This window comes from Ixodes scapularis, unplaced genomic scaffold (genome assembly GCF_016920785.2).
Source record: "Ixodes scapularis isolate PalLabHiFi unplaced genomic scaffold, ASM1692078v2 PGA_scaffold6__148_contigs__length_123643588, whole genome shotgun sequence".
NCBI lineage: Eukaryota > Metazoa > Arthropoda > Arachnida > Ixodida > Ixodidae > Ixodes > Ixodes scapularis.
The window spans coordinates 7,504,413-7,527,545 of record NW_024609881.1 but is presented as its reverse complement, the minus strand read 5'-3'; the positions used below and the strand labels follow the sequence as shown (position 1 = coordinate 7,527,545).

Below are 23,133 nucleotides of genomic sequence, written 5' to 3'. Positions count from 1 at the left end.
TTCGACCTAAAAATCCGGTTCGACAAAAGTTCGCGACACCCCTAGTCATGAATAGTCAGTCACCAGAAGCCATTTGACCCCAAACATGCCTTATAATAAAAAAAATATCATACAGCCAAAAATAGCCATTAGAAGCCAACTAGTCCACACATAATCAAATAATGTGAAATACTGACTAATAGTCATTGATCATCACTAGAAGACATTTGAAGCCTAAATCTGCCATATTCGCGACTCCAGCGACCTATAGGGGGCGCCACCACCAAGCAAACATGGCGGCTGAGTCCAGGTCGCGTCGGCTCGGCCGGGCCGCCTGAGCAGGTGGCGCGTTCAATTTAACATATCTTCTTTTGTTTAATGCCCAATTTTATAGGTATTTAAACTGAGACAGTTCAGTGTAGCCGGTGCACGTAAACTTGCAAAGCATAGTTTTGTTTTCCCGGTGTTTTCCGTTCTTTTCATGTCAAACTTTAGTTTCGTAGATTTCGTGCAAAACCGAAACTATGGGCTCCGGAGAGACGGTAATATATTAATCAGTTTTGATCATCTAACGAAAGCAACGATGACTACAGAATTGTTCCACCGAGAGTAATTCTCATCTGACTCGCATGCCTCGACCATGCAACTTATCTGTCCGCGAAATCGAGCTTTTGTGCGTATCCGCGTTTAAGAAACAGCTAGAGTCGTCTGCTCGGTCAACAACACAGGCTGCAGGAAAATTACGAAAATTAAGCAAGCGCTTCTTAAGTCAAGGACCATTTTAACCCGCCGGCGCCCCACTAAGCAGCTGATATTCGTATTTCAATTCAGCTTTTAGTAGCAATCGAGAAGTCAATTTAACGAACGGGTTATGTATTATATTACGTACTATGTCCCACTAAAGCGATATTAGTGTATTCTTCGGGTTGAAATATGAGCTTAGTTGACTAGCTATTAGGTGAACTGCTGAATAAAAGTATATTTGACAGACAGAGAGATACTACTTAAACTTAGCCAAATGGTTCTAGCCGGCAGCACGGAGACAAACTGAAGAGAGTCTTCGTCGGAGATTCACGCAGAGTCTCTCTGCATTGAACTTTGCTTTCAATCCTGAACGGAGAAAATGAGTATTTTTTGTGGTTGGTCAACCTGGGCAATGTAGACATTTATTGCTGCTGGCTTCGACGGGGGTATAATATAAATATTGGAGGCGCTATAGATCGAAATGCCGTGACAGCTTCTAACTTTGCTAGACGAGTCCCCCACCTTTTGAAAACAGATAATTTCCCTCGTTCATCACTTGCAGCGAGCAGGTTTTCCTGAATCAAGTAATTGCAAAACCAGCCCAACTCCTGCAGTGTGGTCCAGGGGCTTTTTCGGCGAAAAGCAGCCAAGATAAATAGCCAACGCACCGACCGGCGTGGGTGGCTCAAACTGGAAGCTAATCGAACACAACCAAACTCAAGAAAAGCAGCTATCGAACCTTCCCATTCACTTGGCCACAACATTGGTGTTCCCTCCAGTGAAACACCTCGTCTGTCGTCCTCAGTCCACTGTTCTACATCCTTATAAAGAAACCACTTATCAGTTATCAAGTATTCGTCACTTTGAATCTGATTCGAGACAGACAAGAAATCAAAACGTTTTTCCGTGATTCCTCCCCATTCAAGAAATCGAAAGCATGCGACCGTGTGTTGTGGAGTAAACGGGCTTTCAAACACGTGATGGGAGGAGACTACCTACTGAGGGCTTCACCACACTAATGAACACTCAGGCAAACTTAAGAAATTTTCGGACCTTCGTCTGCTTACATTGTTCGCCACCGCGCCGGCAACACGTGCCCGCGAAAGCCACCAGAGACGCGGAGGAACGTGGTCCAACTGGTTCCCGGTTTTCCCGCTTGGTGGCGTCCGTTTTGCTGGAGTCGCGAATAATTAATAAATATGACTGTATAGCCATTGGAAGCCAACTCTGTCCCCACACAATCAAATAGCTCGAAATAGTAACTAAAAGTCATGCATAGTCATTAGAAGATATTTGGACCCAGACCCTGCCATATAATTCAGAAATATCGAATAGCTAATATTATCCATTGGAAGCCAACTTAGTGTTCACACCATCAAATAACTCAAAATAGTGGCCAATAGTCATTAAAAGTAACTAGAAGTCATTTAAACATCTGCCATATAAAATTTTGATCAAAAAGCCAAAATTAGCCATTGAAAGCCAACTCAGTCCGCACACAATCAAATAACTTAAAATAGTTACAAATAGTCATTGATAGTCATTAAAAGTCATTTGGAACCACAATCCGCCGTATAAATAGGAAATAAAATCAAACAGCAAATAATAGTCATTCGAGTCCAATCTGAGACATAACCTCACAAATATCACGAAATGGTCACTAATGGTCATTAAAGTCTATCACAAGTGGAACTACCTAATAAACAGCTGCTTCGTCAATATGCCCCGAAATAGCTTAGGATATTGGCCCAGAGCCATTAATAGCCCTTGGAGGGCAATGTAGTTTATACTCGTCCAAATAACTCAGAAGTGCAATCCAATAGTCATTGCAGTCATTAGAGGCTAACCAGGCCCCCAAAACGACAGGTAATACTGAACCGGACACTAGTTCTACTTCCTTACTAAATGCTACACTGGCTTTTCGTTAAACAGCCAGTGTAGCATTTACTGGCTGCAATTACCACCTCGTGTAGCATATCTAGCCTCATTGGAAGTGAATCTCATGTAATTTAAAATAATGACCCATGGAGCAATTACATGTTTGAATTGCTGTGCTTTATTTCTAACTGCAAAGAGCCAGTCACTACAGCTAGTAACAGCCATTGCCTTTAGAGTGGTCCATAAACACTCTACTAGAAAGTGAGTAATTGCCAGTAGGTCATTTGTACCAGGTGTAATACGTAGGTCCATATAATCTAAATACCGACTGCTAATATGAGGCCCACCTCATTATTAGAAATAACGTGTATCAGCTCTAGCTCAATTGAAATCGGCACACCGATTTGCCATATATTCACAATTCCTGATAGTGTGAAGAGAAAAAATAGTGCAGTGAATGACTGTTATCCTTTTAATTTCAAGCTATTAGTTTACCATCCCACACCAAGAGATGGCAGCACTTCTGTGTCTCCCAGCAACCCCATGTATTTTGGCTCCAGTTTCCAGTATTGGTAGTCAGTCGCATTTGATATAATCGTGCCAAAAGTTAATGTGTGACCAGAATTCAATCTTGCTTATTAAAAAAAAAAAAAAAAGGTTGACTCTTTTGACTTTTTCACTTGTTTCTTTCAGCTTCTGCGGGTTATGGTACTGAAGTAACGGCTGGTCCACACGCTTGCGACTACTTATGACCAAAGAAACCTGTTTTTAAGCCTCTTGTGAGGGCTTACAACTTTCTGCACTCCTGTGCAGCCGGTCGTAAGCAGTCACAAAAGGCTTGAAAACCGTATCTTGTCTCAGTTGGTCGTAGTCAAATGCAAGTGTGTGGATTCAGTAGTGTGAAGTAACTTTTTCCAAGATTTTCATTTTGACATTGTGTACAGTACTAAGACCTCACTTTAGCAGTTACCTCAGTGGGGAACTAGTAATTGCCTCAGTCTGTGTATACACTGCAACACTTCCTGCTAGGGATGCCGCAAACTTTTTTCGAATCAAAGTTTCGATGATCCAATCAAGCGGTTCGAAAGGTTCGAAAGATTTCGATTTTTCGAATCGTCTACATCGTAAAATTCGACGGAGGTCGAATTTTCGAACTTGTTAAGCTAAGATGTTCAACGCTTTTCGAACCGTCGAACTTATTTCGCTAAAAAATTCTATCTTTTTCGAACTTTCGAACTTATTGCGCTGCAAGGTTCGATGCTTGTCGAACTTTCGAACTTGACTGACCAAACAATTCGATGAATTTCGAACTTTCGAACTTATTTATCAAGAGAATTCGAAAAGTTTCGAACTTTCGAATTCTGAAAAGTCAGAAGTTCGACGAACTTCGAACTTTTAGGGTAAAAGTTCGACGTTCGTCGAACTTCGAAAGACCGGCGGACGGTTTCATTTGATTTCAAGTAGTGGGGTACATTCGTAATTTTTTTTTCTCAAACTTTTACACGCGGTGCTGCGTTCCTTACGAAAGACAATGTCGTTTATTTCAATGTTCTGGCATGCTTAGGTTTAAAGAAATAAATCCCCGAAGGGGCGAGGAAGGACGACGGGTTTTTGACGATTATCGTTTGTGCCAGATTTGAAGCACGCTGCAGCCGGAGCTATTTATGGTAGATATGTTATACGTTTTTAAGAATGATCTATGTATAGCCTAGGTTAGTGCCGTCTTAAGATGTGATTATTGTTATTCAACGCGAGTTTCGAAGAAATGTCCAAACATGAATCTGCATGCAATTATGACCTAAACTTGATATTTAATATCGTCCAAGTTGTTTGAGGTATCGCATTTAGATTAACACCACAGACAGTACATATCATTGCCATCTGCAGAATACAAAATAATATATTTATTGTTTTTTCACGTTAAGGAATAAACTCATGGGAGAAGATTTCTAATAGTGCTCAAGTTCAGCACGTCATTAAAAGAAAACTTTTTTTTTTTTTGGCTTCACGTTCCTGGGACGTGTTTCTTTTAGCCTGTACACATTTTGGTAAAAGAAACTTGTTTCGAAGTTCTGAACCTCTGAATATGCAAGAATAGAACACTTCCGACGAATTCTTGATAGTCTTTTTTTTCTCCTGCTTTTTATTCCCGCATTTATTCTTTTTTTTGTTTTTTTTTTACTATCGGCACAGGTGTTTAGTCGAAAAGACAGCTTTGAACTTCCGAACCACTAAGCACGTGACGAGCAGTGCCTTGTGACAACGAGTTTCTAACAATGACCATCTACGCAACCTTTTATGCAGTGAAGAGCGACAGTAGCTATACATATGCATAAATAATTTCAGATTAAAATACGCTCGACCACGCCCTCTTTCCCCGTATTGTTTTCTTTAACAGTCCGAAATACCTGCAAGGGGGAGAAGGAGGCTAAAGCCCCCCCCCCCCCCCCCTCGCTACCCTCTTTCCCCTCATTTCTCCTCTTCCGACGCCACTTGTATGGTAGAACGCTCCTCGACCTCGAGTTGTGTCGGCTTTTGTGCTCTTTGCGAGGCGATTCCTCCGTCCCAGAAAATAAACCTCCAGGACAATTATAAACTTCACCGGATCGGATTACTACCAGCGTGCAAGGGGTGGCGAGCTAGTTTGCCAGGTCGCTTCAAGGTTTTTCTGAGCCTCAACCTCCTGCTCACCCCTGGTTGTTTCGAACTGGATGAGTTTCGTAAAACAGTGTGTTCGTGCAATCACTACTGCGTGATGCAGGTTAAAGACCCCCCCCCCCCCCCCCCCCGGGGCTGGCGGTCACAATTCTGCACTGGCAAATATTCTAGCACGTCCGGGACACTCGTCGTCTCATTTAATTGCCTGACCAACTTCGCAGAATCTAGATATCACACCCTAACTTTACTTAACTTGATTTTGCGAAAACCAGTGAGTCGTGAAAACGTTATTTGAAACTGAAACTGTGGAAAAACTTGAAAATCGGACTTCGAACTTCGAAAACTTGGATTAAAAAGAAATTAAAAATCTTCAGTTTTTTTTTTTTTTTTAAATTTAACGATAAAAGAGAATCAAAACCTTCGAACTTTTCGAACTTTAAGCAAAAAGAAATTCGAAATCTTCGAACTTCATGTCTATAAAAATTCGAAGCGGTCGAAGTTTTCGAATTTTTTTTTTTTACAAAGAATTTCGAAATCGTCGAATTTATCGAACCTGAAGTAAAAAAATATTCGAAATATTCGAATTCGAAATTTTAGAAACTGTGAAAGCTTCGAAATTTTCGAATTCGAAACTCCGCTGTGGTCAAAAGTTGCGAATTTTTCGAAATCGAACCTCGGTCGGTACGAAAATATTGACATTTTTCGAAATCGAACCTCAGTTCGCTTCGCAAATATCGAAACCTTTCGAAATCGAACCTAGGGTGGTTCGCGACATCCCTACTTCCTGCTACCAGTTGGGACGTTGCTAGTTGAGTCCCTTGCACTGCCCAGCAGGTTTTGCTGTAAATTGGCACTGTACCCATTTGGAATGCCCCTTCGGGACTGCATTGCTGAAAATTGAGGAAAATTTGGAACTGACTAATACGCTCATACTCAAAATGTTTTTGCCCTTCCTCTTTGCACTGGCACCTTCAGTCATGTATTTACGACACCTGCTTTCAGATATCTTTCCTTTGTGTTAGGTTTTCCCAATGATTTCTCGCTCCGTGTCCATTTGCCCGGCACTTGTTTCCGTGTTGCCTGGCTGTCTGCATCAGAAATGTTCAAACCGTAGGTGTCATTGTTTGCTGGAAAATTCCGGGGTTTTTTTTGTGTATCACAGGAGTTTGTTTTTCTGCTTCTCTGATGGCTAACATTCTTACATTTTTTTTTAATAATAATAAAAATTGTCAGTGAAGCTAAAGCATGGAACATGAGCGGTGAAACAGGGCACAGTGCGCCCTTTGCTGTGCCACAGACGCACCGCACGGCTTTGTCTTAAGGTAGCTCAATTCCTACTCCCGTTTTCCTCCTTTCCATCGAGGGCAATTCTTCGTGCCCTCCTTCTGCGCCACGCCAAGCCCCCCCCCCGGCCCGCTGCCATCTTTGTGAGGTCCACAAGGCTCGTGTAGGCGCGCATGCCTTGTCGCTTGGGTTTTCAAATATAAAGACAGTTTTGTTTCTAACGTGAAAAACTAGCGTCTCTGGACCTTTATGGGAGTTGTAAAGCACGGGAAGACGTCTCGACTGGCAAACGTAATAATATGAGCGGAGTTGGAATCGCTCGGGTGCAACGACAAGCTTCCTTCAATTCCTCTGAAAGCTGACGATTTAAAAAAAAGAAAATGCTTATGTAGTCCCGAGTAATTTTGGGACATCGCCATGCACTGCAAAAATATAACGCGTTTACCCGTTTATTGCAGCAAGAGTCGAGAGCAGGTACACGACAGAATGCACCTCTCCCTGCGTGTAAATAGAGTTTTGTAGACACGGACTGCGTTTCTATAGCGGGAGCTAGCGGGACCTCGTGCCGTCCCTTTGAGCATGGATTGGGCACGCACCCACATAGCTCGCAATCCTTAGCATACGCTCTACTAAAAGTTTTTAGTATCTTGAACGACACGGCGTCGATTCTTGATCGGTATCCAAGCGTGCGAAGGCAGAGACGCAGCACTTCGGCTTGCCAAGGAAGCTTTGAACACGCTGCGAGACCGACAAAACTTACTTTCGACGAGTTGTGCCTTTTTCCTGTGGCACTGCACTTTTGTAAAAAATTTTGTGTTCTCAACGGCAAGTATCATGGGTCACACAGGATCTTAAAGAACGTCTTCGGCGAATGACGACGAACGAACAGAAAACGGATCTTTAGCACGCTGCCGCCGGCCCCTGCAATGCTAGCAAAACGAAAAAAAAAACAAAAAAAAACGGCATGCAAGATGGCTGTCCGGTGGCCGCACTCCCGGAGCGGGGATGTGCAATCCAGCAACTGTCATATAGCCCCTTCCCCTGGCAAACAGCTAGTGCTCGCCAAGCGGATTCTTGTTCCCCTCGCGAGATGGGAGCGATCTCTCCCTGTGCCGCTTGTAGGTCTGGTCCGATGGGGCTAGGGGTGTCGCAAACTTTTGTCGAACCGGATTTTTAGGTCGAACTTCGGGGTTTGACTGGCTTGAACCGGTTTGACGAACCTTCGAACTTTTAACCAGATTCGACCGGTTCGACTTTGTGGTCAGTGGGCCAGACCTTGATATAAGCATGTCTAGGTCTGAAGAATTTTTTTTTATGCAAGGGTTATTTTAGTTTTATGAACAGTAGCAATTAAGAGAAACTAATTCTAATCACTAAGGAAGTTAACAACCTAATTGTTGTACTGTATTAACCGAAATAACCAATCAGTGCTGCCCTTAATTCTTCCCTTAGCCATCGCCATCCAATCCAAAGCCAACTGGCCAGCCTGATGCGTCGAATCTTTGTCGAGCTTTTCACAAGTTAGAAAAGGTCGAACCTGATCAAACTCGAACCTCGACCGGTTTGCGACACCCCTAACCAGTGTCCTTCGGAACATTTCTGGTTACGAAACTTCCGCTGAAGTTTGCTGTAGGAACAAAGGCTGCCACTAGAAGTCTCCACCGAGTGAGCTAATGCAAACTTGCAATGAGTAGTTTTCTAAAAAAAGGCATTTCTTGTACCATGACATTTTGGTACCCTGTAATTGATTGTACTCAAGCACCGGTTGTTTTTACTCGTCTCCAACTAAAGAACTTGACAACAAGCCTCTTCCATCTGGTTTCAAGCTAAAGGGTGCTTTCTCAAGTGAAATGGAGCCACTGATTTCTGGCGGTGGTGGCGGTGCTGCAAAGTAATTTTTGAGACATGAAAGAGGGATGTAAGAGAGTATCTCTTAATGGTGCAATTAAGAGGTTGAGAGTCGATTGTGTGTACGGAGCCAAAGATGCTTGCTTTAGTAAGAAAAGGTTTCGGCGCAATAACATATGACCGCAATTTAGGGTGGGTGGGAAATTTCGCTTAAGGCCCCTAAATGCAGTTGCGTTTTAGTGCATTTGAGAGTTTGACTGCATTACGGCTGTGAGAAACCAGGGCATCCCTGCTTAGGTTGCGTGCCAAGCTATTCCTTGAATTGGATTTCACTCTTCATATGAAGCGTAGATGACACAACGCTGTCAAACGCAACTGTGCGTAGCAGCCTTAACACTTCCTGGCTGCAGCGGTGGCAGCTTGGTTGTCAGCATGGTAAACCCTCTGCCCCCTTGCGCTTAGCGTCACTGAAAGCCACGGTAAATTTTAGAATGAGGTACCGTAAAATATTGCAGAAGCACCCTCCCATGCGCCCAATTTGAGCGGATAAGCTCCCATGTTTAGATTAAGCCAGTGTTCAGCGAAAGTTGGGCGGGTGCTGCCCCGGTATTTTATGGTAAAAGCGCGTCCTCGCACATGCTTTTAAGTTACCACTCATGCAATGGGTACGAGACTAGCGGTTTCAAAAAGTGGATGAAATTATCCGCGTGCTGCCACACATAGATGCGAGGGACGAATTGCGAGACCAGTCTTGCCCACATCACAGCTGCACTTGTAGCCTGCCGTAACTGTGCTGCCTATTGTAGATTCTATGCACTGGATGCTGTTTTGATTTTGACAGACAGACAAGATGCCATTAGCAGCAGAACACACGTCTTTATTCTCTTGGGGGGAGGGGGAGGGAGGACATGTTTAGTATTGCACATCTAGAGACCGTATTTGCTTACACCAAGGGGGACCTTGGGCAGGCTGCAACGGGGGGAGCGGTAAAAAAACGCACGCACGACCTGAGTGGACGGCTGACCACGTGTGTGCCATCTAGGGGACTACCGTGCAACAATGTTAGGCTTACAAAGCGGCAAAACACTCGAAGAAACAAACAATGACACTCCGGCACACGGCAAAACAAACAAATTGTGGTAGAAAAAAAGGCACCAAGCTCCTCTATTCTGCTGCCCCGCGTTAGCAGACGGCGTGCCTGCCAGTCGAGTTAGCGGACACGTTGACGGGCGACGCGTCTGCTAAATTCGGACGGGCTGACATTTGTTTATGTACACGATCGCCCACTTCTGCTACCCGCCATTCTCTCTCTTTTGGCTCTCTGTTAACAAGGAACATCTGTAAAAATATATATTTATATAATTCTATATAGACCTCTCTCTTCCTTTGTAAACATATAATATAGTATTCTCTAAATTCTATTTCTTCCAAAGTCTTTTTATGTGCGTGTGTTTAGCCACTGGGCCCTTTTTAGCCGCTAGTGGAAAACACAGGGTACGTTGGTGCGGCCCATGCTGCATCTGCCGATATCTTGCCAGCTTTTAAAATATTCCATGCTGGGTCGGTGTATTCCCGGCTTGGCCGATGTCCAGCCGGTATCTTGCCAGCTTGGCAAAAATTTCCGTGCTAACATCATGCTGCCAAGTGGCTGGTTCGTTCTAACTTTGCCAATATCTAGCCAGAATTTCCAATATTCCACGCTGGGATCGCACCACCGAGCACCTTAACTTGGCCGATGTCCCGCCAATATATTGCCAATACTGCAATCGCGGCCTGTACGTTTCCAGCTTGACCGTGCATCGTGCCAGTTTTGCCAATCTTCTATGCTGGGATCATGCGGCCAGTTCATTCCCGCCTCAGCCGATGTCCTTGATGACCTTTCTGTCACTAGGGGAGGGTTCCAACCAGAGGAGCAGCCAGACCAGTGTCGGTGCTCTGGCCAGCGGAGACCGCAGTTTCTAGCTGCCCTCTTCAGTTGACGGGGGATGGCGCCTCGCAATGGCCGCTGGCCTTGGACGACTCTGCGGAGCAAACAACAAAAAGAGAACTGCAGTTCTTTCTCAACCTTTTGGGCCCACTGCAAAAGAAAACATTGAAAAAGCAAAGTTGAAGCGTGGTTCCAATACTGGCATTTTGGTTTCGATATCGGCCACCTTCAATGACCAACTGGTGCCAGCAGAGAGCTCGTGTTTCTACTCTGGCTCGGCAGAACTCAGCAAAGCGTGAACGCTACGCAGCACTTTGAAGGCTTTGAAGGCGCACTACGCCCGAGTGCAGTATGCACCTGGCGGATCGGCCTGATGCAGCGAAATGCCCGACAGTTCTTCGCAGTAGAAACGCAGTCTGGCAGTACATCGTCGTGGGCCTTGCTCTGTTGCTGCGATAGGGGTGCGGGGTAGTGATGCAAAACTATCGAAAGCACTATCAATAGTAAAAGTCAAGTGCAACTCAATAGTACTATCGATTGTCAATACCATGTTTGCACGACTCTAACACACACTTTTTTTTCATCAAAATCGGTGCCCAACAATACACACGCATTACAATCGAAACCAAGAACCGAAACTCCAAAAAGGAAAATGCAATAGTACTCAATAAAAGGTGGCTAGCCCCATCGCCATCGTGACCGTTTGTTTACATTCGCCATTTTGGTATCCGTATCGCGCGCATTCTCTCGCGTCTACAGACTTGTGTCTGCCGTTTTAAGATGAAAAAACAAAAGAAAATCGACTAGGAAACTTTATTTAAGATGGAAGTTCATCACGCTGGTGGGAAAAGATTAAAAACGGAGCAGCACTGCGTGGCCTCGCAATCCCAGCAACCCGACGAGCTTGCCAAGTTGTTAGGAAGACGACCCTCCAAAGAGACGGTCACGCACTCTTACAAGTGCGAGAAGTGCGGCGTCTAAAACGCTTTAGATGAAAGCTACGATTATTTTATTGGCGTGCATTGAGGATCAAATATTAATCTTCAATATAAGAAACTTGTCAGACTTGTCATATTAAAAAGAACACTTTTTTACGGATTTTTTTTTAGGTCCAAAGATTGATGTCTTCCCCTAAAAACCGACCCGCAAAATAGTTTTTGGAGCAGGGTACAAATCCTCACCCTTTCCCCCTCTCTTACTGCTATCTTGAGGGCAGGGGGAACTCCTTTTGTTGCTGTATCTTGGGACTGCTCATCCAGCCCCAAGGTGCAGCAACAAAAGGAGTCCCCCAGATGTCAGGAGAGCAGGGGGAAAGGGTGGCAAGGAGGATTTTCACCCTGGTTGAAAAATATTTAGCAGGTCGGTCTTTATGCTCTCTAACCACACGCTTCCGAGCGACAAACCTTTTGCAACGTTATTAAGGGCAAAGCGTGTCTGTGCTAGCGTTTTCTCTATTTCAGCCATTCGTTGCGACAGAAATAATTACAATTTCTGGGTTTCGTGACGTCGATTGAATGCAAATCTGCGCTTATGCCGTTGGCAAGCACCACCCGACTTGCGTTCTCGAAAAAGGTGGCTCACCTGTGGTTGACGAGAGCGATGCGTGCCTGCGGACGCCCAGGGAAGATCTGCGTTCCGGAACGGGACGTCCCGTCGCCTCCTCCGGTGCTGGGAAAACAAACCATTCGTTCATCGCGGATTAAGTACCATACTGGGTTATACATGTTTAAAAGTTGAAATTTTAGGCTCTATGGATTATCTGTACATGGAGACTATTGGGGAGGAGGAGCGACCGTGACGCCCCAAGCGGTTAACTTTAGAACTACACGGATGGGGACAACAAATACAATGACGCAGCGCTCGGCCGACATAACCGAACGCGGCGTCAGCGTTCGGCTGGAGTTCGTGTTCTCCGGTGAGAGGGAGGAGGGGCTCTTCTGTTTCCACCCTGGCCTGCATGAACAATGCAGCATGCACGGTCCCAGCTCCGCACAAAAGCCGAAGCTTGCATTCTCTGAGGATAGATCTGGCACTTCACGTCGATTGTTAGTATTTTTTACATTAAACTGTGCCCGCGCTCTATTGTAGAGGATGACATGCACATGCCCATAAGGCCTGTTGGCATGTGCACAGGCCTTGTGTTGAGTAAACACCGAGGATGGGGACAACAAAGGGGTCAGAGCGCCTCCTATAGTTCAATCTCCTGCCCAGTACAGGAATTTTGTTTCTCAGGATCTTTCATTATGACGAGAGGCGACGGATTTTGTGAATGAAACAGTATGTTGATGATGATCCATGTATAATACAAGGTTCTTTCGTTGAGCTAAGAGAGCAGACATTTGTCAAAGTGTACTGAGTACGAGAAGATTTTTGCGTCAACTAAGCACCATGTCCGTACTATGCACCAAGTGCGAACAGTCTAAGCAAAATCTTTTATTCTTCACCCCAAATTAGCCCTTGTGGACTATACACCGGGAGCGGACTATAGCCCGGAAAATATGGTATGTTGACTCCAGTGCAGACACCAACAAAACAATCCTCCGCTTCATCAGGCTGACCAGAAAGCACACAATGTGCCATACACGCGGCACGTGGGGCACCAACACAAACCACGCTTGGTGCGTGGTTTGTGCTAGTTGTTTAACTGTGCACAGGCACTACCTACCTGTTAGCCAGGGTGAAACCAAGAGCACCTATGGGGCTCTCGCACATGACGTCAGTGGGGTAGACACGATGCGACATTGCAACGCTCTCGCCCAATCCTTCCGGAGCTGTGCTACGCAGCCCAGTGGCTAAACTACCCGACTGCCATCGCACACCGATCCAGGTTCAAACTTTACATATAACCCAGGTTTTTATATAGTATAACCCAGGCTTGACCATTATGTAAAGGGCGTCCCAAGTCAGCAGGCTCAATCTAAAATGGACCATAAAAATCGAGGTCTGCACGTAGCCATCTAAATGTTTCGTCAAAGGTGTATCTCACAGGTCGATTTTTTCTTGTAGAATTACAAAGCGTAGCTCTTTCTGTAAGAAAAAATAGAGCAAAGAAACTTGACAGGGTCTACGGCGGGCAGCGACGGAGACGACTAAGTCGAGTTTTGGGGTGCATTTTGCGCACGTATTGATAGATGGCGTCAGGAGCAGCGTCTGAAGGTGCGGTTGACCAGCGAAAGAAAGCAGACGACACGCAGACGAAATCTGTTGGCAGCAAAAGCGCCGTCATTATGCAAACACTTTTTTTTTCCCTTTAAGTTTTTCTTTTATTGTCGGCATTTATCTTTTAACCAAAGGTACATTACAAAGATTATGTTCATTTTAATAAACCATGGTGGTCGCGAGCAGTCTCGTTAAGGAGGAAGCACCATCTATCAATAAATGTGCCAAACCCACCCCAATAGTGGACTTGGTCGTCCGCATCGCTGCCCGTCATAGACCCTAGCAAGTTTCTTGGCCCTATTTTTTTTACAGAAACAGCTACGCTTTGTAATTTTAGAAGCAAAACCCAACCTGTGAAATACACCTTTCACGAAAAGTTTAGATGGCCAAGTGCAGGCGACGATTTTTACGGTCCCTTTTAGATAGAGCCTGGTGACTTTGGGATATCCTACATGACTTTAACTGCGTGTCACTCGTCCGTGTCTACCGTTCGTAACAAGGTTCTCGTGGAAAACGACTGGTAAAGCACATTCAGTGTTTATGGTGCTTGCAAAGGTGAGTGGTGGTGCCACCCACCAGGTGAGGCGACCAGTCCCTCGAGGCGTGCCTGGAGACGCTGCGACTCCAGCTGCCGAGAGCCCCGCTCTGCCCGCAGGCTGTTCCCCAGCTGCTGGCACTGGCTGCTCAGCTGGCTGATTTTCTGCACACAGAAGGAAACCGTGCGGGGCGCTTCAAGTTACCGCCACGCTCGTCCAGCTTGGCTGCCTCGCACGTCGGCGTGCAGCTTTCGGATTGCCTCCGTCGGCTAAGAAGTTTCGCTCCGCTCTACAGGTCCACATTCTTCGGTCATGATGGTGGATAGATTAATGCAAAATAAAAGTTTGTATGGTAAAAAGAAAAAAAAAAAATTGCACGTTCTTTATATTTTTTGCTTTTAAACCATATACAGTAGAACCTTGTTGATACGTTTCTCAGGTGACCGCGAAAGAAAAAGTATAATCTGGGAAAATCTGTCTCGTCTCTAGCCCCAAAGGGCTAAAGACGAGACAGAAAGCAACTATCGTAACACAATTTAATTTCATGCAAACTTTCGTGGGTGTGTCAGCTCAAATAGGTGAAAAGAATAGCTCATAATTTCTGCCTGGCGCTTCGAGCAACTGCTTTACAGTAAGAGTTCCTTTTTGAGCTTATATATTTCTTATATATTCTGAAGAATTTTACGCTAACGGCTCTTAAGGAGGACCTAATTAAAATTACAAAGTTATTGATAACTCAGGATCTGGTACACCACCTGAAAACTAATTGCATATTTGAAATCACCGCAGGGAAATACATCAGTATACTAAACTTCAGCACAATAAATGAAAAATAAAAAGTTTGTTTAAACCATACTAGCAGAGGCCGTTCCAACTCGCCGTGCTTTGCCGTCCGAGCTTGTTTGGAGCCCAAGTGGAACACCGAAGCTTGCGTCTCTGTGGTCTTTCGTTTCGCAGTAGTACCGAACCCGAGGTCCCTAGCAATGTCTGTTCCCTTTTTGACTGAGACTGCGATCAACCACTTGGAGGACGTCCCACTTCTCCTGGAAACTTGGCGCCATGGCCACCGACAGAGGCCAACTCCCCAAAACGAAACTGGAGGAGCTGAGACGCGAAACCACGGACACAATCAAAACCTTAAACTGATGCAATCGTGGCACGCAGCGCAAAAGTGCGCGCGAGCACTGCCCACGGTTAAGGGCGACAGAGAGGGGAACGACGGTTCTAGAAAAGTCCAATGCCCCAAGGTCATGTTTAGTGCAGGACGCAGGGCGGCGGGTCCTGGGCAAGCAAAGGTGCGAAGCAGAAACAAGGAGAGGGGGAACGGTTTCAGACAACTAGACCTGGCTCACAACTGAAGCTAGAGTTCGACCAATCTTGCATTTTCCCTTCCGCCGCCGATGCTGGCTTTTCTGCGATATCAGCTCCTTAAAGTGATCGCTTTCAAATCAAATTCGAAAGTTTACTGAGTCGCAGATTGCCGCACTTTGTGGCTGCGGCCGAGTGGCCAACCAGAACAAGCTGCAGACATGCTGCAAAGGCCGCCAGCGGCAGCCTCTGCATCGTCGTCTGCTCCCTGCTTCTTACCTGGGAAGCGGCTTTTCCGCATCACACGCGAAGAAGTTGTCGTGGCATGCCGATAGGGGCATTCGGACTGCTAGTGACAACATAACAACGGAGGAAGCTTAGATTTAAGAGAGGGAGCAACTCCAACCATAGAGAGCATTTGCAATTTAATGGCTGACGCCTCCTGGGAAGATTGGCGCAAGTGTGCCGGCACTTGGTTGTAGTGTAGCCAGGAAGCCGGGCGGAAAGATGGACACGTTTCCAGACGTTGAATGCATTTCACTCCTTGCAGGCGGCAGCTCGTTTTGCAAACACAGACTGCACGACCCTGATGGAGCAGTTGCCTCCTCTCCCAAATATAAACTCTCTACACCAACGAAACACAAACTTGAACACAAACTCGGTGCCACACGCGCATCTTTGTTGGCTTTGTGTTTCGTGTCGAAGTTGCTGGTCAGTGTGGTTCCTCTCTAAACTAAAATCTAGCTTCACTCAAGCACCAATTCGGTGAATCATCGCCACGCAATGATGGCGAGTCCCAGCAATGCTGGCCCCTTGACGGGGACGCCTAAGGCAATCTTCTTGAAACAAAAGCGTGCCGTCATCCTCGACGAAGTTCGCAAAAACGTAAAGAATGTCGTCCACCCCCGGCATCCTTCGCAGCGGTCGCCGCAGCTGTCGACACAGTCTGTACGTAGCTCGCAAGATCTCTTCTCAATCGGAGCAGTTGGCAAGAAGCGGCTCCAATCTAGCAGGGAGCGCATGCAGGGAAGTCTCAACTGGAAACGTGTGCCCGTGACGGCCTGCGTTATCTTTTTTTTTTTTTTTTTTTTTTTTTTTTTCGTGTTACTTATATGGAGTCCAGATATAATGACAAAGCGGATATAGCAAAGTGATTTCCGATACCCGTTGACTTTTTTTTATGAACGGGCTCGACTGTACCTCTTCATTTTGGGTGGGGGCTTTTACAGAAATTCACGGTATATACGAATAAATACGGTAGTTCCCGGTTATGGAAGTGAGAACTTTTCATCTACAGGCATCATTGGCCGACACATTTCCCGCACCATAGCTTACTTGGGTCTCCTGAAAACAGCATCAACGAGGTTCTACTGGATTTTCACTGTGCGTACTATCGAGCCCGTGCTGGACCAAAACCCACCGTTCTGGCCAGCTGGAGGCAATGCACGGCCTGGGCGTTCTCCTCATGCTGCTGCACGAGCTGACTTTCCCTCAATGCCAACAGCTTCTGAAAAAAGAAGAAGAAACACCTCAATGTATAAAGCAAGCAGAATGATTTAGCACACAGTGGTCACGCGACATCATCAGCGTCCTGATGGTCGTGTCTAGTCATGCAGCCATGCGATGTGACACTGCAACATGAGCTGCATTACGTTGCGCGATACCACGACGAAACAGTGACACCCAGATTCATTGGTAGGTACGTGACATGACTGGGTAACATCACCAGATAGCTCTGGTGAACCACGTGACGGTTATGATGGTCATGCAACTGGTGGTGTATGTGTCACCTATAGCATTCACACCTAAGGCAGTCGGTCACCTTAGGAAGCTTTGCCCAAGTGCATGTTTTTGTAGTGAGACGGGAGTAGGCCTAGCATCCCATGTCAACTATTTTGCTTCGTCTGGCTCCATTGTTTTGACGGCATGCGTTGTTGCTAAATAGAGATGTCAGTTCCCACATAAGCGGCCCCGCTGCAGCGTAAATTCTGCCAACGTCACGATTGCGACCATGGTTTCAGTACTGAGAGGATATCTGAATTTGTGGATGTCATTTTTTTCGCTAAATTTAGCAGGAAAACAAGATTGCTGCTAAGGTCATCAAGTCATGTGACGTAATTTTCTCCGCTAAATCTAGCGGGGAAACTTAACTGGTACATCCTTTTCCACACTAAACTAAGTAGAAAAACTGAATTTTTGTGTAGATCACGTGACATCAAGCCATGCGACGTCATTTTCCCTGCTAAATATAACGAAGAAACTGAATTTGAGTTGAGGTCATGTGACATCAAGTCATGCAGCATCATTTTACCTGCTAAATCTAGCAAGGAAACTGAACTTCTGCTTAGGTCACGTGACATCAAACCACGTGACCTAAGCACCAGCTCCTCTGCCCCACAAGGCTGCGACAGCAGTGACTACGTCACCGTGACGAGCGACGACGAGTGAGACACGAGCCCTTAGGGAGACCTCACCTGCCTCTATGCGAATAAATGTGACATTCGTGTGGCATAACTTGCATCTTTTAAAAAAAAAAATCTTTTTTTCGGTTGGCGGTTGTCCAACATCAGGGCGGTCGACTTATATTCGGATCGTCTTATACGTGGCAATATACGATACTGATCCGGTGTTACTGCATAGTTCTTGCCGTCTCTCTTTCGGTTTTCCGGATGTCCTTCGTTCGTTTGGTACGTACCGTGTTTGCACGATTGTAACAAGCCCCCGATTGTAACGCGCAGGTAAAAAAAAAGGAGGGCTGAACGGACACCTCATGGAAGAGGTTTTATGGTACGCATGCCAATACAAAAATAAATATTGTGCACTAGTCACCGTTGTCAGAGTCCGACAATGGTTCTTCGCTTTCCACAAAGGTAATCCTGGCTTTTGTCTGAAGCATTTCAAGTGCCGCGCTTGCGCTTGTACAAGCATGCAATCGTCACCTCCTGAGAAGGTCATCTTCCAAACAACTTTGCGAGCTCGTTGGGTCACTGGAATTGCGAGGCCAAGCGGTGCTGCTCCGTTGTTATTCTTTCCCGCCAGCGTGATGGCCTTTCATTTAAGTAAAGCCTCATAGTCAAATTTCTTTCTTTTTTTTTCCATTTTAAGATGGCAGACATGAGTCCTAGACTTGAGAGTATGCGTGATACTGACACCAAAATGACAAACGTAAACAAACGGCCACGATGGCGATGGGGCTAGCCACCTTATACCGAGTATTGCGTTTTTATTCTTGAGTTTTTGGTTTTGATTGAAACAGATGTATTTTAGGGCACCGCTTTTGGTGAAAAAAAGTGTGAGTTACAAACGTGAAAACACGATATGATCCTCATGCTGGAAAACGCCGACGTTGTGTGCACGTTAACAGTGTCAAAGAGTGCACACAAATGCATGTATGAGGCCGTTTTAGCACAGTTTTTAAGGCCATGAATTTGGAATAAAAATTGCGGTGGCTTAGCTCGGCTATGCCAGGATATACGTAGCGTGAGCTTACGCGCACAAAATGAGAGGCGCTATCAAGCGGCTCCGGTGCAGCGTCAGACTTGGCTACTGCGCAGCGGAGGCGCACAGCTGGGCACGAGGCGGCGCCAGTGCGTCTGCCGCGGCTGTGACGTCACACCTCTGGAATGCGCAGACCGGCGAGGCGGGCAAGGCAGCGGCGGCTTTGGCGCACCAGCTGTGCGCCGTGCGACATCACTGGTCCTTGCGCATGCGCAGCACGGAGCACGGCTCATTATGCGAGCCACGCGAAACTGCTCAACCTCGGCCTGTGTAGCCGACGCTACAAAAACGCTATAACTGACCAATTATTTCGTCTGCATGACTGAGGAAAGTTTTTATCTACCTACTACGTACAAATTATTCGTGATATTTGCCTTTATAATTGAGTGTGGGGAGAAAAATCACTCTTTTTTTGTGTAGAAATGCATTCGCGGAAGTCAATTTCCGACTGGTTGCCGTCTGCTTCAATTTGCCACGGCACACTAGCGCCAGTTGAACCTCTAGAGCACACTATAATAACTCCATGGTTGAGGTCATGCGACAATATTTTCCCCGCTAAATTTAGCTCGGAAAATAAACGGCCAGAAACACCTCCAAGTGCCCTGAAGATCCTAAGAAAGCTTTAAAAAACACACAATACTGCAATTCCTAGACTGCCGGCACAACTCTCAAGTTATACAATGTGTGCCTCACTGGAGAGTGTGTGAAAATTTTAATGCTGGTTTTGGCCTTCATCTGACCTCTTCTCAATAGCTGTTTCGAATATACAGAATGGCGGAAAGACGGCAGTGCTTGGGACTGCTCTCTGGAGAGACTGTAGACAGGTAAATTAAGGGAAGGAGAAGTACCTGGAGTTCCTCCGGGGAGTCCTGGGATGCCTGCTCCCTCTGGAGCACCTGCAGGCTCAGCTGGGCAGACAGCTGCTTGTTCCTCGCCAGCAAGTCCAGCACCTGCAAGGACATGCCACGTGTTAGCCCAGTCTCCCGCCTGTGCCTGGAACCAACCAAGCACATGGGCTCCTCACTTCCGGTACGCTGCCTCCGACGACCGATGCGTTTACCGCATCCAAAAAAAGCACTCCATCCACTAGACGACGCCACAGACGCTGCTGCCCAGTTGCCATCCTGGCAGAAGCAGCGGGTGTGGCAAAGCTGGCCTCGGAGTGCGGGGATCTTGTTTACGTGACTCGTATGCTTACAATAATGTACCTAGACTACCGCAAATTACTAACCTTGCATCAAGACGATGTTTGCGTGACCATGTGTCCTTGTTTAAATGCATACATTCCTATTACGATATTAGCTCTCTGGATCTATTAACTATCATATACCCAGGAGAACAGTTGGTTATAATCGCATGTTCCACGTCAATCATAGTGATTTCACGTCACCCTCAAGCCACCTGCAAAACTATTCCAATCATATGGAATCGGATGGCATTGACATTTTGAACCCTAACTTACCTCAATTTAAGAAATGCTTGCTTCGTGTACTAAAATAATGTTTATGCTTTGTAACTATATTCAATTCTTGCGTTGAAGTGCGTGAAGTGCTCAAACCTATCTTGTTTGTATTTATATGTAATCTGCATTGTTACGAACAAGTGCACCAATTTGTAGGCTTGCGCTATTATCAGGCACCCAAAATAAACAAATACAAATACGATACAAATACATTAAGATTACAGTGCTGCTATTCACACTGCACATTGGGCACGGCGAAAATGCTACGACAATGACGCCTAACATACCGCTCCTGTTTGCTCTGCAGGTTAGTAGGCAAAAACTTTCGTACTCCGTTAGAGGTAATTACGTTTGTCTTGTTTTGCCATGCCCACGGATGTGTCTGAAGCGGTTTCTTGACTTGCTGTTACTTCTTAGTGGAGACATAGAGCGTAACCCTGGTCCCATGACTAAACCTGAAGCCGAGTCACTAGCGAAAATAGAGTCGCTTGTCAGCGAAATGCACTCCGGCCAAGCAAGCGTGTTGATTCAGCTCAAAGAAATCAGGGACGAACAAAAACGAAAAAATGACTCAATAACCACTCTCACCGCGCGTGTTGAAATAATTGAAAGTGATCTCGCAAGTTGCAAATCGAAAGTGAACTCGACAGACGAACTTGAGGCGAAATTCGAGTCGGTACTTTCGGAATTGGCCATTCTCAAGCGTCGTTCCGATGACGCAGAGTGTCGTTCCCGTCGATCCAACTTGCTTTTCTTTGGCATAGATGACTCGGCTAAGGAAACGTGGGCTCAATCAGAAAAGCTGGTTTTGGATGTGCGCTCAGATAAGCTTGACGTACAAATTGACCCTGCTACAATCGAACGGGCTCACCGCATCGGGAAGTTCGACACCAGCAAGAAAAGGCCTACTGTTGTAAAGTTTTCCTTCTTTACACATAAGGATGCGGTGCTGGGGTCGTGCTACAAGCTAAAAAATACGGGTATTTCTATCAGCGAGGATTTTTCACAAAATGTTCAACTTGCCAGAAAACGGCTGCATGAATCTGCTTGTACCCAGGGGGGTCGTTACAAACTTCGTGTCGACAAATTGTATATCGGCGATAAGCAATTTTTGTTCGACCATAACACAAACAAAGTTTATGAAGCCGCCTCCTAACTAACTAGAGATAGCGCGTTTCAATCTGTCCCCTCTGAGCTAAAAAAAAAAACGCCGGTAAACACACGCGTAGTTCCCTTCCTTTGCCAAATGAGATTTCAGTTCTTTTTACTAACATAAGAAGCGTAGTCCGCAACCGCGATGACCTGTCAATAGTTATTGATGCATCATCAAGCGATATTGTTGTTTTGACAGAAACGTGGCTTTCAAGTGTTGTTCGTGATAATGAAATTTTTGACTCTGTTCAATGCTACAATTTTTATCGGTGTGACAGAACAGAGAGGCGTGGGGGAGGTGTTTTAATCGCAGTGAATAAAGCCATTGAATGTTATCACGTGAATATTGTTTCCCCGTTGGAGTTTGTTTGCGTACGCCTACAGTGCGCTTTTAGAAATATTATTTTGAGCGTTTGTTACCGTCCTCTTAACGCTCCTGCAAATTTTTGCTCGGATTTGCATGATGCTTTAAATATGATTTGTTCAAGGTTCCCCCTTGCACCCATGTTTTTACTAGGTGATTTTAATCTTCCCTTGATCAACTGGTCTGGACCGTTTCCCGCTGCATCTAGTAGCTCTTCTGATTACTCAAATTTTATTAGTCTCTGTTCCGATTTTTTTTTTTTTTTTTTTTCAATGTGTCACTGAGCTTACTCGGATTGCTGATGCGACGGCCAATGTGTTAGACCTTATTCTTACAACTGACCCTAATCTCGCGTCTTCTATAACTTATTTACCGGGCATTAGCGACCATGCTATTTTGAATTTCAGCCTGCAAGCTTCCTCGCATGTTGCTAACAAATCTACCAAACACTTTCTCGATTATAGCAAAGCAAACTTCACTGCAATAAATAACGAGTTGGCTTGCTTTCTTGATGAATTTCTGCCTGCGTTGTCAGATCGCACGATTGGGACTAATTGGAACATGTTTAAAAACAAACTAAATTCTCTAACTAATTTATTCATTCCGTGTAGGAATATCGTATCTAACCACGTGTCTCCCTGGTTTAATGTAACTCTTAAACGCCTTGCTAATAAGAAAAAACGCCTTTTCCACGCTGCAAAGTTGTCTGGCCTCGCTGAGCGCTGGGAGCTTTATAAATCTGTTGTCAATGCTTATAAGGCAGCCATCAAGCAAGCAAAACTGACTTTTTTTAATGTTACCCTTCTTTCAATGCTAGCAAATAGCCCTAAACAATTTTGGAGTGTTATGAACGGGCCTGAAGGAATGGCTGTATCGCTCACTGATGTTGAGGGTATTGACATTCCGAAAGCTCAATGTGCATCCATTCTGAACGACGTCTTTGTTAAGGCGTTTACTGATAATGATGGTTTAGAACTTTAGATTATCCTATTTTTCCAGATTATGCATTCTTTCCCATGGATCCGCTTGCTTTTGATTACGACAGGATTGTAAAGTTGATTGATAATTCGAAAGTTTCTTCCTCGTGTGGTGTTGACAACATTACCTCTAAATTTCTTAAGAACACTAAACATGACATGTCAATTTTTCTTACAAAAATTTTTCAGCAGTCACTCAACCTTGGTGTCTTACCGGATGATTGGAAAAAAGGAAAGGTGGTTCCACTTCACAAGACAGGTAACAAACATAATCCTCTTAGTTACAGACCCATTTCGTTAACCAGCACCCCCTGCAAACTTTTAGAGCACATTGTTTATTCTCACTTAGTTATTTCCTT

General features: G+C 45.4%; 1 protein-coding gene across 1 annotated transcript in view; it reads right to left on the bottom strand.

The window, feature by feature from the left end:
* Positions 1–9,247: 9,247 nt before the first annotated feature.
* Positions 9,248–23,133, bottom strand: part of LOC8032103 (protein outspread) — a 146,298-nt gene continuing 132,412 nt past the window's right edge. Inside the window, exons 19-23 of the mRNA XM_029966668.4 lie at positions 19,668–19,769; positions 16,742–16,828; positions 14,054–14,177; positions 11,900–11,986; positions 9,248–10,412 (exon numbers count right to left, since the gene is read on the bottom strand). Of these exons, the coding sequence (XP_029822528.3) occupies positions 10,363–10,412; positions 11,900–11,986; positions 14,054–14,177; positions 16,742–16,828; positions 19,668–19,769 (450 nt within the window). The 3' untranslated portion in view covers positions 9,248–10,362. The remainder of the gene's footprint in view (positions 10,413–11,899; positions 11,987–14,053; positions 14,178–16,741; positions 16,829–19,667; positions 19,770–23,133) is intronic.